At 52.6% G+C, this 14,172-nt stretch overlaps 4 protein-coding genes across 4 annotated transcripts; 2 read left to right on the top strand and 2 right to left on the bottom strand.

Annotated features, from left to right (window-relative positions):
- Positions 1 to 103: 103 nt before the first annotated feature.
- Positions 104 to 937, bottom strand: CLAFUR5_12257 (uncharacterized protein; the record flags this gene model as incomplete). Its single annotated transcript, XM_047911405.1, has 1 exon — positions 104 to 937. One exon carries the CDS (start codon positions 935 to 937, stop codon positions 104 to 106), a length of 834 nt encoding a protein of 277 aa, XP_047767294.1.
- A 2,929-nt stretch (positions 938 to 3,866) lies between these two features.
- On the top strand, positions 3,867 to 7,910 carry CLAFUR5_12256 (putative Rho-type GTPase-activating protein 2; the record flags this gene model as incomplete). Its single annotated transcript, XM_047911404.1, has 2 exons — positions 3,867 to 7,368; positions 7,420 to 7,910. 2 exons carry the CDS (start codon positions 3,867 to 3,869, stop codon positions 7,908 to 7,910), a joined length of 3,993 nt encoding a protein of 1,330 aa, XP_047767293.1.
- A 709-nt stretch (positions 7,911 to 8,619) lies between these two features.
- On the top strand, positions 8,620 to 9,805 carry CLAFUR5_12255 (uncharacterized protein; the record flags this gene model as incomplete). Its single annotated transcript, XM_047911403.1, has 6 exons — positions 8,620 to 8,639; positions 8,703 to 8,899; positions 8,962 to 9,137; positions 9,210 to 9,433; positions 9,514 to 9,632; positions 9,684 to 9,805. The coding sequence occupies 6 exons, from the start codon at positions 8,620 to 8,622 to the stop codon at positions 9,803 to 9,805; spliced, it is 858 nt and encodes a 285-aa protein (XP_047767292.1).
- Positions 9,806 to 9,931: 126 nt separating this feature from the next.
- On the bottom strand, positions 9,932 to 11,262 carry CLAFUR5_12254 (Carnosine N-methyltransferase; the record flags this gene model as incomplete). Its single annotated transcript, XM_047911402.1, has 2 exons — positions 9,932 to 10,909; positions 10,960 to 11,262. The coding sequence occupies 2 exons, from the start codon at positions 11,260 to 11,262 to the stop codon at positions 9,932 to 9,934; spliced, it is 1,281 nt and encodes a 426-aa protein (XP_047767291.1).
- Positions 11,263 to 14,172: the final 2,910 nt, after the last annotated feature.

Here is a 14,172-nt window from a genome sequence, read left to right as displayed (position 1 = left end):
TTGTGGCTGTAGTGGACGATCAGTGCATCGCGTTTCCATCGGGCAGGTGAGAGAGCTTTCCGTTCCAAAACATGGACATCTTGGTCGTGGATCCTTAGCTCGGCTACGCAGCCGTCATGAAAACACCATCCTCTTCACCATCAAACCCTTCCAAAGACCTCACAAGCCTCGCCGGCCAAACCTCCACCACATCATCACCTCCCTGCTCATCCTGCCTCACCGGACCAGCCAAAACCTTATCAACCCTTCCAGCCCTCTCGAGCTCCTCAAGGAGCCCTTCATGAGGACACCAAATAACGTGCATACCCGCTCTCCTCCCCGCCTCTACACCCTGCACCGCATCTTCGAACACCAGACATTCCTCCCGTTGAATCAGCTGCCCTCCGGACTTTCGCACAGTAGCGTTGATGCACTGCAACGCGAGCGTGTAGATGTCGGGGCAAGGCTTGTGTCTCCCTGGTGCAATGCGTGGATCATCGCCGAGGATTATGTGCTCGGGCTGGAACGCCGAGAAGAGCGGTTGCAAATGCGCTGTCTTCAGCTCGAACTTATCGCGTCGAGAGCTGGTGGCGAGGGCAAGGTGGATGGCAGTGTCATGGCTCAACTTCTCGAGTAGCGACTGGACTCCTGGTAGTGGCTGGCAGGTTGGGAACAGCTTCGTGTGTAGCTCCTTAAGCTTTTCTTGGAACTCTTGGTCTGAGATGGGGAGTTGTGCCCATTCTTGGAAGATTCTGCTAGATTCTGCTAGTGTGCGGCCTTGGAGGTTGACCTTGACGCTCCACGGAAGGGAGGGCTTGCCGTACTCGTGGAGAACTTCGTTGATGGACTGGGTGATTAGATCTTCACTGTTGATGAGGAGACCGTCCATGTCCAAGATGCAGGCGCGGATCCGCGGTGGGGCACGAGCCGTGGGCGCGGTACCGTTCGCGGCGGCCATGTCGATCGATGTTCAGTGCTGGATACGCTGTTTCGAAGTGAGGTTGATGATTTTACGAACAGCAGAGTCGGAAGGAACCGTGAACGTAGAGCTTGACCCACCTTAGTGTCTCTGCGGCGCGGCGATACTTTCGAGGTAAGCGGTGCATAGTAGGCTCATTGCTGCATTCTTTTTAGCGTGTCCATATGTGAGAGCGACGTCGTGCTTCAGATGGTTTGCGCTCATACAGTGCACCCCATCACAGTTGCTGCTATCACTAAGATGTCAACAGACAGCCTCTGGTGATGCAGCGCAGCCTGCGGATCTTCCCTGGTTTTGTTCTTGTTCAGGTTCAGACAATTGTCGAAGCTCGTTCAGAGTCGCACTCACACTCATCACTCTCACTATCAATTTTAGTACCCCATTGAAGCGTGGATGTAAGGTAGGGCACTCCGTCTCAGTTTGCCGGCAACTCGCCAAGTACCGAAAGCTTCCTCAGATATTACGACAACGATCCCCCTCGCGCGTCTATGCGGAAATGGCCTTGCCCCTAGACAGCTTTTGAGATGCCCTGAAATAGCACACGTTCGAGCTTCGCTAAAGTATGCTCATGGATACTGTTCGCATTCACGAAGTGATGTTTATTTCGCAATTGCTATAGGTTGCCAGTCGTCAGCGAAAGTTAGTAAGCTTTCCATGGGTGTGCTTATAATTCTTGACTGGTATATGTCCGGTCATCAACTGTCCCGCTGCGCCTCCGTGCGCTGCTAGAAGGGAGGGGTTCGCAGGACATTTCCAGATAGTTGGGACATGAAGTCCTGAACAACCAGTCATGTGCCAATATTGCGGCTGCTTCTCGTGTGCATCGACGTGCTCCCGGCTGTGGTTCCGACCGCAGCAGGTTTGGTTGTGCTGAGACCGAAATGGTCGCTACCACGAAGGCTGCAAATCATGGCTGTCACGGTGGCCACGAGCGAGCATCGACAATGGTGGTGCAATATCATTGAAGCGCCGAGGCGTTGACAACAGTCCGGGGGGTGGTGGCTCGTTATAAGGTTGCAGGTGTGGAGGTGCATGCGCACGGCTGCATAGGTCAGGGGCAGGTGTCTTGAACATGTAGTCATCAAAGCTTGATAGCAACCACTACCAGAATCGTTCACCTCGTGAGCTGGAACTCCATCTCAAAGTTGGCAGTCCTCCCGGCCGATGTGCAGTCGCAATGTGACCCAGTGGTCCGTCGGGTGATTCGCCGCATACATGTTTATGGTGGTGGCCGAGGATTGCGCCCGCAAATGATGACACTGACGCCTCTGTCATTGCGGACCATTGACCGTTTGCTATCGACCGTTTCCGAGTAACCGCAGTGAACGCTAGTCGCGTAGTAGGCAGCACGTGGTATTTGTACGATAGGAGAAGAAATTGTCAGAGTAAATGTATAAGGCGGCGGCGTCTACCGGCAGATGACAGAGCCGTCGCAAAGTGACTTTCGATGGAAGGCACAACAATGTCTACTCTGCTGATGAGGTGCGTGTCTCTGGCACTCAGAATCTCCACTTGCTGCTGCAAAGACTGCGAGCGAGTGAACAAGTGTGGCAAGGGGCGTTTTGCCATGTCACGGAAGCAGAAGTGCTTGCATGTTGCCGAGATTCGAGAAATGCACTTCCCTCAAACTGGAGTTTGTAACTCTGTATGATACATACCTCCGGTAGGCGCACAGGACAAACGCTCGTTCACGACTCAGCTCGACCGTATGCAGCAGTGCTGAAGCACGCTACTCGAGCAGCCAGCACTCGTCGAAGCAGCCACTCGCCGCGGACGACGTAAGCACTTTTGCCTAATGATAATCGGTCATGCCAGGTACGAGATTAGGTAAGAACTAGTAGACCGGAGGCGGAAGTGTTTCGCGGTAGCGGGTGATCGCATGCTCGTGAGTGCTGTCGTGTGGTCCCGACTTGCCCAACATGAAACAGTCGGGGGAGGGGGTGCTGCTGATCGCCATAGTCGTGCACAGCTGACCGTTGCTGCTGCTAATAACGGCAACAGCTATGTATGGCCTCGCAGTGCCCAGCTGACAGCAATAATGGCAGTGGTGAGGTCAGCGAGGCAATAGTTGTGCTAGCGCATGGATAGAATAGTAGAATATGATTGAAGAGCATGCAGCACTAGCGCTGGCGGGTGTGGCTGTCGAATGCAGATATCCCTGCCCGTTCGCCTGCGAGACAGCACACAGCTCCATCTTGTTACAGACGCCATTGTCCACGACCACCTGCGAAGCTGCCTGCCTGCCTACCACCGCCGCACATCCATCACACACGCCCTATACATACAGCTTGATCAGACTTGCATCAACTTCCTCACCGCCGGCCGCGTGAGCAGTGAGGTGCAGGGAAGATAGTGGCAAGCCGACAGCGCTTATTCGCTGCGCGCAAGGAACAGCTCACGACTAGCGCTCAAATCTCGCCCTTGAGCTTTAACCCTTGTCATTCGATGGGCAAAGTTATCGTCTAACATGGCTGCTGGCCCCAGCGCTGCCAGCGTCGGTGTTGCTGCCACTGCTGCTCGTCGCGAAGGCCTGCTGCTCGAGTCGCCGACCACCAAGCCCAGCACGGTCGCAGCAACACCATCACAACCACCGTCAGCACTACCACCACAATCACCGACCATCACACCCAAGCGTGCAGCTTACTCGCCCGACCTCGACCTCGACCACTCCGCCAGACATCCGCGGGCGCCCAATCCTGCAAAGAAGGTCACGGGGAAGGACAAGGATGCCATACACGCTGCCATCACGCGCCAGGCTATAGCAGAAGAACAGCGCGCCGCTGTCCAGGCTCAGCAGCACGACTCCACTGGCACGAGCACGAGCACCACTAACACTGCTGCTGCTCACACCTCGCCCGTGCTTGGCGCTGCACCGAACACATCGTCGCCGACCTCACCCACCACTAGCATGAACAGCTCTAAAGCGGCCATCCGCGCAGACCGTGGCCCGATGATGGCCGCGCACCGAACCGCATCTATCGACTCCACCGTGTCCTCGATCTCGTCCTCGACCACCGCCTCACAACAACAACAACGTGCGAATGGAAACAATGCATACCGAGTCTCTGCAGAGTCAGTCGGACCGCAGGACCCGCACTCTGCTATCGCCGCAGCTGGCTCTGCGGAGCTGGCTGTTCAGAAACTACTGCAGGAGAAGCAGCAGGCAGCATCACACAATGCGCAGCTGTGGCGCTTGGTGGAGAAGCAGCGCTCGATGATTCTAGGCCTGAACAAGGACCTCGAGAAGGCATTGAAGGAAAAAGAGCGATATAGGCGGAAGTTGAAGGACCAGCTGGCGCAATCTTCGTCTGCGCCGGCCTTGCTCGACACTGGCGATAGGAATGCGCCCCACTCGAACAACGCCAGTCCCTCATCTTCAAACCCGGACGTTCCTCCGCCGAACACATTGCGCGACATCAGCGTGGACACGCGCAAGGCCAACGATTCTGCAGATACAAGGATCGCGAGCGCCGGTCGGTCAGACACTCCTCAAGATCCGGCCATCCTCTCGTCGTCAGGACTGCCCACGACGCCTCAGTCAGCCAGCAGCCTGAGCACAAGTTCACGTGAGCTTGATCGCAGTAATGCTGCAGCGGCCTCAGCTCAGGCCAAAGCCGAGCACAGAGTGGCTGAGATACACCATCGAGCACCTACAAGGCATACGCCGCCTGTGTCGCCCAGGCTGGCGAGTCTGTCGCAGCAAGCAGCCCACAGCCATCACAAGCAACATTCCTCATCATCCCTGCAGACAAGTCCCCCACCGTCCGCGCAATCGTTCTCCAGCCCGAAGACGAGAAAGGCACCCCCGGCACCTCTGAGACTCGAATCTGCACGATCAGACCCTAACTTTGTGAATAACATTGTAGACGCTTCCGACTCGGACTACGAGGACGACCCGGAAAGTGCACGTTCGGAATACATGGAAAGAGGTCGTAGGAAGACTCGCGAAGATGACGACCGTGAGCGCGACTTGGTGGTCCAGCAAGAAGAGGAGCAGCGGAGCCGTTCTAAAAAGGACAAGAAGAGCAAAAGTCGTCCCTCCGCAGACGCTGAAATCCGGCAAGCAGCACAGCTTGATGTACGGGCTCCCCAGTCAACGCAGGATGCACCTCGCCAGCAACCGGTTTTCCAAGCCACTACGAACCCGGCTGACATCATTCGCAACCGCGCAAAGTCGGATGCGACTGGTATGCTCCCACGCAGCACGACAGCGCCTTCTCTCATGAGTCCTGGGCTGCCGATGAGTCCACGACCTGGTGACAGACCTCCGAATTCACCCATGCCGCGTGCATTGAATGCACAGCCAAAGTCAATCCCAATGTCGCCCACAGCAGGCTTCCCCCTGTCACCTCGTGCGCCAAGACAGCCAATCCCGCTGCCACCTCAGACACCTCTGATTGTGACCTCGCCCCATCTCGATCGAGCCAAAGCCTATCACCAGCAGTCGCAGCCGCAGACGCAACCTCTTTCTAACCTTGTAGACAGGTTGAGGCCATCTCCCGATGCGATATCCGACTATGAACGTCCGTCGACCTCACCGAGCAGCCTGCCGGCATCCACACCCGGCGAGGTCTATAAGGGCCTCACGGACCCGGCATATCCGGACCAGCTTCTCCCACCGTCTGCTTTATCGCACGTGTATGTGACCACAGCATCATCTCGGATGCTGCCATCACGTGCAAGCTACATTGCGCCAAAGCAGGCAGACGAGAATCCTGTCTTCACCATGGCCGTGCACTTGAGGTCGGATAGACGGCAATTATGGCGCGTCGAGAAGACCTTTGCTGCGCTTGCCAGCTTTGATCAGCAAATTAAATCACTGTGCCAACTGCGCGGTCTGCCTGATAAGCAGTTGTTCGCTGGTCACGCGCCTTCCAAGATAGACGCCAGAAGGATGGCACTCAACCAATACTTTGAGCAAGTGTTGGACTCCGCTGGTAACGAGAAGGTAGCCGCGGTTGTCTGCAAATTCCTGTCTAAGGATCCATTCACTGGAGAGGGTAGCGACTACTTCGGGACCAAGATCAGCGTTGGACGACCAGACTCACCTGTTGGGAAGTTGCGACCGAATCGTGCAGGCTACCTGACCAAACGTGGCAAGAACTTTGGCGGCTGGAAGGCGCGGTACTTTGTTCTCGATGGACCAAACTTGAAGTATTTCGAAGGCCCTGGTGGCGCGCATCTTGGGTCAATCAAGCTGCAGAAGGCGCAGATCGGCAAACAATCACCCAACAACAATGCCTCTCCAGATGACGAAGAGAATCAATTCAGGCATGCGTTCTTGATTTTGGAGCCGAAGAAGAAGGATTCTTCAGCACTTGTGCGACACGTGCTGTGTGCAGAGAGCGATGATGAGCGCGATGCCTGGGTCGGGGCGCTGCTACAGTACGTCGACTTCCAGGATGACGAGGACCAACAGCCTGCCCGTCAAGCTCAGGTTTCTAAAACCGAGATCACTGGCCACCGCAGTCCAAGGTTGCAAAAATCGATGAGTGACCTCCGGCCGTCGTCAAACACGAGCCGAATCACGATGCAGTCCACGACTTCCGCATCTGCGCAGTCCGTGCAATCTGCTCAATCGTTCCAATCAGCCCCGTCACTTCCTTCTGATGAAGTGCGAACGATAGGTTACAACGAGACCGTCGCCGGGGAGGCCCCGCTCATGTACCCACCTGGCAGCCAGACACCATCGCCACCTTATGAACAATTGACTGCCGACCAGTCGCAGGCTGTACATCCCGCGATCTCAGGCCCGACAAACCTGCAAGTCATTCAAAACACTGGCGACTGGGGCATGAGGCCGCCACCGATTCCGGGAGCGAAGGACAAGAAGCGAAGCATGTTCTCGAGCTTGCCCTTCGGTCGTGGGCGTTCATCCTCGGATCTGGCACCTGGTGATATCAAAGCAGCGAATGCATCTACTGGATCCCGAGGCGTATTTGGTGTCCCACTCGCCGAAGCCGTCGCTGCGGTGCCAGTAGAGGATGCCGAAACGGACCTCCCCGCTGTTGTATACCGTTGCGTTGAGTACCTGATTGGCAAGCATGCGGTAGCCGAGGAGGGCATCTTCCGATTGTCTGGCTCGAACACGGTCATCAGGTCGCTGAAAGATCGCTTCAATACCGAAGGCGACGTCAATCTGATGGCAGACGAACACTCTTACGATGTCCACGCGGTGGCAAGCTTGCTCAAGCTGTATCTGCGCGAGCTACCGGCTAGCATACTGACTCGCGACTTGCACCTTGATTTCCTGCATTGCTTGGAGACTGTTGGCGAGGAGAAGATTTTCCAGCTGAACGAACTTGTACGACGCCTACCCGCGCAAAACCGCGCATTACTCGAAGCGCTTTCGGATTTGATGATGAGGATTGTCGATAAGGTGGAACTGAACAAGATGAACGTTCGCAACCGTAAGTTGACTCAAACCATGCATCCTAATACTGTTGCTAACACATACATAGTCGGCGTTGTCTTTTCACCTACGCTCAACCTTCCCGGACCGTTGATTTCGCTGTTCGTGGAGGAGCAGCGTCGTATATTCGGCCCAGCTCTGCAGTCTCGTCAACAGCCTGTGTCTACACAAGAGCTTGAGGCCAAGCCAGCGTCATCCGCTGACTTACGTTCCCCTCGAAAGCAAATGTTCAGCGACCTACCAACCCCGGCCTACAACCAGACACAGTTTCAAAGCGGCGAGGTTGACGATACTGGAATGACACCCATGCAACCAACCTACGCCAACTATCAAATGGCACCACAAGGAGAAGGCGGCTTCGCAAGCCTTAACGATGCCCTGCGCTCTCCTACTGTTTACGGCATGACCGGCACTGGCGCACCAACACCTCGCGAGATCAAATCACGCCGACGCGAATCCGGCATGCTCGGCATCCACATGGGAATGCAGAAGAAATCATCTGCATCCCGCCTGCGCCAAGAACAAGGCACGAGTTTCTAATGCTTTGCGCCGACAGAGACAGATCACAGACTCTGATCGATACACACTTATACCCCTATACCCCAACACTTCTTTCTGGCGTTTTCGACGGAGGATAAAGCCTGCATACATTTGCATGGCGGCATGATTAGATGCATAGTATGATAATGAGCTGGTTTCGGGATTCCCGACCAGCGCGGGATTTTGCGATTGGGCGGCAGGCATGTGATGTCCTGCATTTCTGGCACGGAGGGCATGGTTATCTGCCGACTTCTTTTTTGATTTGGTGAAAGCGATGCATCATACCCCCATTCGTTCTGGCGTGTGCACCTTTTTGGGCGTTTCCTCTATAGCAGCGTTCGAGCGAGCAGCGGCATGAAGACGAACAGTCGAAGCCAGCAGCTGAGATGAAGCGAGATGAAGTGAGATGAGAGATAGTAGTGTGTACGACATATAGAGCACCCACGATGAAAGTGGTGTCTGTACAGCTCGTTGTTTGTTGATTCCACATCGTGATGCTTGTACCTGCATACGATGCACATGGAAGGCATCATCGTGGATCCTTCCCCACCTTGGAGCTGCAATGCTGACATACAGTTTGGAGCTGGGCAGGAGCGATCGGACCTCACCTCACTCATTGATTTACAACTATCAAGATAACATTAAAAGAGGCCCCATCCAAGCAAAATCACCTCACCTCCACTCCATCACCAGCCCAAAGCCAACAACCATGCCGCCACCACCGCCAGAGTAAGTCCTCCCCCAAACAACAGCGTCATACCATCAAGCCAACGTCTCCCCTCCCATGTATAGTCCAAAGAAACTCGCACTCAAACTCGGCACGGACGGCCCTCACAAAGTCCTACCAACCCCTCGCAAGATCCAGGTCCTCTTCAATGGAGCGTATATCATCAAGACTACTAAGGCTTCGTTCGTGTGGGAGCATCCGTATTATCCGCAGTTGTATTTCCCGAGGACTGAGTTGGAGAGGGAGGAGGCGGCGTGTGAGGGTGAGTTGGCAAAGATAGGTGGGAATTGGAGTTGGGGTTTTGGTGCTGATGAAGGCGTGTAGGGTTGAACGTGGCGGAGGGGGAGGAGTATGCCGATGACAACGGGAAGGTGATTGCCAAGCAACTCATCCTCTCCATCAACAACAAATCCATCAACAACGTCATTGCCTGGGAAGAGGATCTCCCTACCAAAGCAGCGGAGCTGAAGGGATTGGTTAAAATCGACTTTGCCAGTGTGGTACGTTCCCTCCCCAAACCGTTCCCGTTCAGAAATCGACCCCGAAGGAGTATGACTAACAACTGCCAACAGGACCAATGGTTCGAAGAAGACACCCCCATCTACGTACACCCCAAGGACCCATTCAAGCGCGTCAACATCCTACAAAGCACACGGCACATCCGGATCAAAGTGGGCGGGCAGGTTGTGGCGGATACGAGGAGTAGTATGCATCTTTACGAGACGGGGTTGCCGGTGAGGTATTATTTGCCGTTGACGAGTATCGATCCCGGGGTGCTGAGGAAGAGCAAGACGAGGTATGTACCCGTCATCCCATCCTACAACCTGATAAGTAGGCGGTGATGGGGATGACGTTCTGACGTGATGGTGATGCTAGGACGCTGTGTCCGTATAAAGGCGAGGCGGAGTATTATAGTGTGGAGGTGAATGGGGAGGTGTGGGAGGATGTGGTGTGGTATTATACTACGCCGCTCTTGGAGAGTGCGAGGATTGAGGGTGAGTATGGGGTTACGATAGATGATGAGATTGATGCTGATGATGTGACAGGACTGTGCTGCTTCTACAATGAGAAGGTGGAGATTGAGCTGGATGGTGAGAGGTTGGAGCAGCCTGATACGCATTTTGGAAGGCATAAGCCGAGTGATAATGTTAAGCCTAGTGCTGTTTAGGGAGGCGGTGATGGGTTGTCGGGGAGGGGCGGAAAATATCGACTCGTGTTTCTTGAGACAGGTGAGTTGAAACTGTAGACAGTGGCATTGGTCATCTGCAGATACCTGGTCATCCCACTCCCCATCTCAACTCCACCACCCCTTCCCCTTCTCCGCCTCCCCACTAACCTTCCTAGCAACCCAATACTGCGCCACATACCCATTCCTATGCATATTCCCCGCCCCAAAATCATACATAACCTCTCTCTCAGCACGATACTCCACCTCAAGCCCCATCTCCCTCGCCACCAGCAACACTTCGTCAAGACTCAACTGCACAAACGGCGCACTCCCGTAAAGCAGCGGGCCCACATTCACCCACAAACCCCCAGGTTTCAGAAGCTCCGCGATCGTCTCGAAGTACTGCACCAGATTCCGCGCTGTGTCGATGAAGAAGAGCGTCACGACTGCGTCGTAGGTTGCCGGTTGGTACGAGAAAGCGGTGGTGAAGTCGCCTTCGACGAGGAGGTTGGGAGCGTTTAAGGAGAGGTGGGAGTCGGGGATTTGGACGGAGCGGTAGAGGGATGCGCGAGAGCGGGCGTGGGACCAGGATTCGAGGTAGGGGTGTAGGGAGAAGTTCAGACTTGATGGGGAGGAGTGCGTGGGCGAGGTGAGGTAATGGTATGCGAGGTTCATGTATGCGTCCTTTTCGTTGGAGGTTGTAGTGACGGTTGGTGAGAGGTGGGAAATTTCATGAGCTAAGCGGCCGAGACCTGCGCCGGGGATGAGGATGTTGGTGGGCTGCGTTAGGTCAAGGTGGTGGCTGAGGCAATCCAGGATGTAGGGGAATGTTGCTTGTCTTTCGGCGTGGGAGTCGCGGGACCAGTCTCGGACTACGTGCTTCAGGGCGTGGGAGGTGTGGGTGCGCAGGACGCGGTGTTTGTTGTCGCGGTGCTTCTTTTCGACGTTGTCGGATTCGGTGATGAAGGTGTTGAGTTCTGCGCGGGTGATGTTGTAGAGGGCGAGGCCGTTCTCGACGATGGCTTGGCATGTTTTGGCGTTGTGGTCTAGGAGGGTCCTTGCTTCTTGGAAGTTGTTCTGGTATTGGATGGTCGACTCCAAGATCTATAGAGGGATTAGCCAGGTCTTACTGCCCTTGCTGGGCTACGACCGACTTTCTTGTGCTTTTTCGGCACATGCTTGTACAGATCCTCGAATCGATCTATCTCAGCCCCAGCAATTTCCCGATATCGGTCATAGCCATGAAGAGCTTCGAGAATAGCCCATCGTGGATGCTTGTTGTTCCATCTGCCATGACTACGGCTTATGCTGTGTAGAAGCCTTTGATGTTCGGCGTGATGCCTCGAGCTCAGAGCTTGGCATTGAGGCAACTTAGGCTCACGCTGCACGGCTAAACAGGTATCGACGGCTGAAGTGACGACCCCTGCAAACCAGCAGAGCAAGAGCAGGGCCAGCATAGTATCTTCAAGATCTGCATCTCAAACTCTGCTGCGCTAGGAGCATCTCAAATGGAGGTCATTCACGCTAAGAAATGCCAACACTTCAAAGCGCGGCAGACCTTGATGGTTATCGTGTCGGGGCGGACATTGGATGCGGGACCGTGGTGTGTACAAGAGATGTAGTGGGTTTTGAAGTCAAGAAGAGTACTTGTATGGTTTAGACGCTGGTCGATATACTGTGATGGCCAAGAGCTGCGGCGCGCTGTGTGCCTGCCGCGGCATCTCAGGCTCGCCAGCCCGATGCTTGGTGGATTGACAGCTTATGACGCTGGAAGTCTCATAGAAGGATATCGGCGGCGACTTCCAGTATACGTCTTGCCTTCAGTGAGGGCTTTTGGCGGAGGTGACCGCCTTACTCCCTTCATGAAATATAGCACTTCGTCCATCACTTCTACCTCCTAGAAAATGTGTTGTTGGCGGTGTCACGTGCTACCAAAGCTTGAAAATTAACCAATCACAGCGGGCGCCAAGGCTCGTCCGGGGCTGGTATAGAGCTTCACTCCCTCGCTAAGGCCTCACCTACGTGCTCGCAAGCTCGTACTACGGTGTGGCTAGCGCTCGATCGCTACGCTCGATCACGGCTCCGTAATGTGAAGTTGGTGGATCCTTCGAGAGACCCACGCGCGTGCCACGTGGGACCCTTGTGCTTCAAAGCCGATTGCACGTTGGAACCACCTCATACTCGCGCAGTGCTCGGGGCAACAGACTCCCTATACGTTCGCATAAGGGTCCTCGAATCCTAACTCTCGCACACCCAGCCCCGGGCCTGGATGATACGACAGGTAAAAACAGCGATACGCACGTGGCATCCCTTTGCAAACTGGTACACAAAAGGGTCTTCTTCTACGACCAGCATTTTCAGCCTTACTATACCTGTTCGAGGTGTAAGTCCATGTCCTTGCGACCCCTATGTGCCTGTCGTCGACGTATCAGATGAGGACGCAGCTGGCAGGGAACAAGCTGACTTTGGAGAGACTTTGACCGAGAGAAGGGGCAAAGGGATTGAACGACTAACATCTACCAGGGTCATCTCGAATCGCGGCCATCTCGCAAGCGCGCGGGTATGTCCTCTCACCCAATGTCTAGGGGCACCACTATCGGACACTACCCTCGGCTAAGAGGCTTATATAAGCAAATTTCACCTATTCTTCTTAACTTTAAAACACTAGTGTTTTAAACACGATATAATATATATTTATATTACTCGTATCTACTTAAGTTACTTACTATATATCTAAGGGCGCCTAATCTTACGGTCGCGAGAATTTTGAGATATTACGGCTATATCTAGTTATATTATACTAGCGCTATTATTTTCAGCCGGATTTTAGAGAAGAGCTACGATATAAGCTTTCCTCTACCTACGAGTAGTAATTTAGCTACTACGACTACCCTAAATACCTATAGCTAAATTAGATACTAGATTAGGATTTACCGTATTAAGTTACCCTAATTAGGATATAGAAATAATAGAGTCGTTCTTTTAAAAAAGACCCGGTTAGGAGCTTAAATTTCCGGCTTTAGTAGTATTATCCTCGTAGTTATTTACCTACTAGCTCTATAACTACTCCGCGGCTTATAACTTAGCTATAGCGTATTACGCTTGTTACTTAGTAAGCTACGTCACCCTAGAAGCGATCTCTATATTAGTTTATAGCCTACCGAGTAGCCTATTAGATCGTACTAGTAGACAATACTAAGGAGCCTAATCCTACTACTTAAACAGCCGTAACTATAGTAGTACTTGTAGACGTATCTCGTACCTATACTAGTCTATTCGTAATATTCTAAAGGCCTCTAACTTACTTACGAAGTACTTAAATTAATCCGGTAGCTACTTAGTAAGTATATAGTATAGTATTCGAAGAATAGAAGCTATAATACAATTACGAGCTTATAGGCGCTCTAGTAGCTCAATTAGTAATACTATATTATCTATAAAGCCCGGCTACTAATCTATACTAGTAAGTACTATATTATATTAGAGATAGAGGAAGTTATTATATAGGCTTATATATCGCGATCTAAGCGTATATATAGATAAAAGCCTATTATTAAAGTTCAAGGCTACGTACGCTAAGAAATAGGTAACTAATTAGTTACCCATAGCCTCTTTAAGAGTAATACTTATCTATTCTAAATAGATATAACGTGCTTTACTACCGAGCGGGCTATACTACCGAGCAGGCTACTTTTGCTAAGAACTATACTACTTCTACTTTAATTACGACGGTATCTTAACACGACGACATCCTATAGAATCGTTACTAGGAGGACAATTCCTCTTTAGATTCTTCGCTATCTAGTAAGTCTACTTAATAGGTACGTACGTTATACCCCGACTCGCTATATTACTTATAGCGTCGTAGCCTTAGTACTAGCCAAACACTATCTAGCGACTCTCTACTCACTTCCTACCTCCTAGTATCCTCTAGAGGTATTAATTACGACGCCTTATCAAAGGTTAGAGACCCTCTAGACTGAATGTACTTGCGCTTTCGTACTTTCCGCTATATAAGGGCCTCGTTAGACTTACGTAGCTTACTAATCTCGCTTCGTATAAGAGCTATCTAATACGCTATCTCTCTACTCCCTCTCTATTACCCTGTTAAACGACCTTCCTCTTTCTACTACGCCTTTCTAAATCCGTAACAACGCTCTAAGACGTAATAATACCTATTATAAACCCTATCTCGTCGAAGTTATAGGTGTCCTAGTTAAGGATACTATACTTCTCCTTTATATTACGTATAAGTAAGAACTACTTCTTAATAACGTCTAGATCTTATATTAGGGCTCGCTAACGATCGTATCTACGTGTTATACGAACCTTTAGCTTACGATGCCGCCTCATAAACCTGTCTGTCT

Source organism: Fulvia fulva, chromosome 10, assembly GCF_020509005.1.
Source record: "Fulvia fulva chromosome 10, complete sequence".
Classification (NCBI taxonomy): domain Eukaryota; kingdom Fungi; phylum Ascomycota; class Dothideomycetes; order Mycosphaerellales; family Mycosphaerellaceae; genus Fulvia; species Fulvia fulva.
Note: the sequence above shows the minus strand (reverse complement) of the source record. Positions and strands in the feature narration are given on the sequence as shown.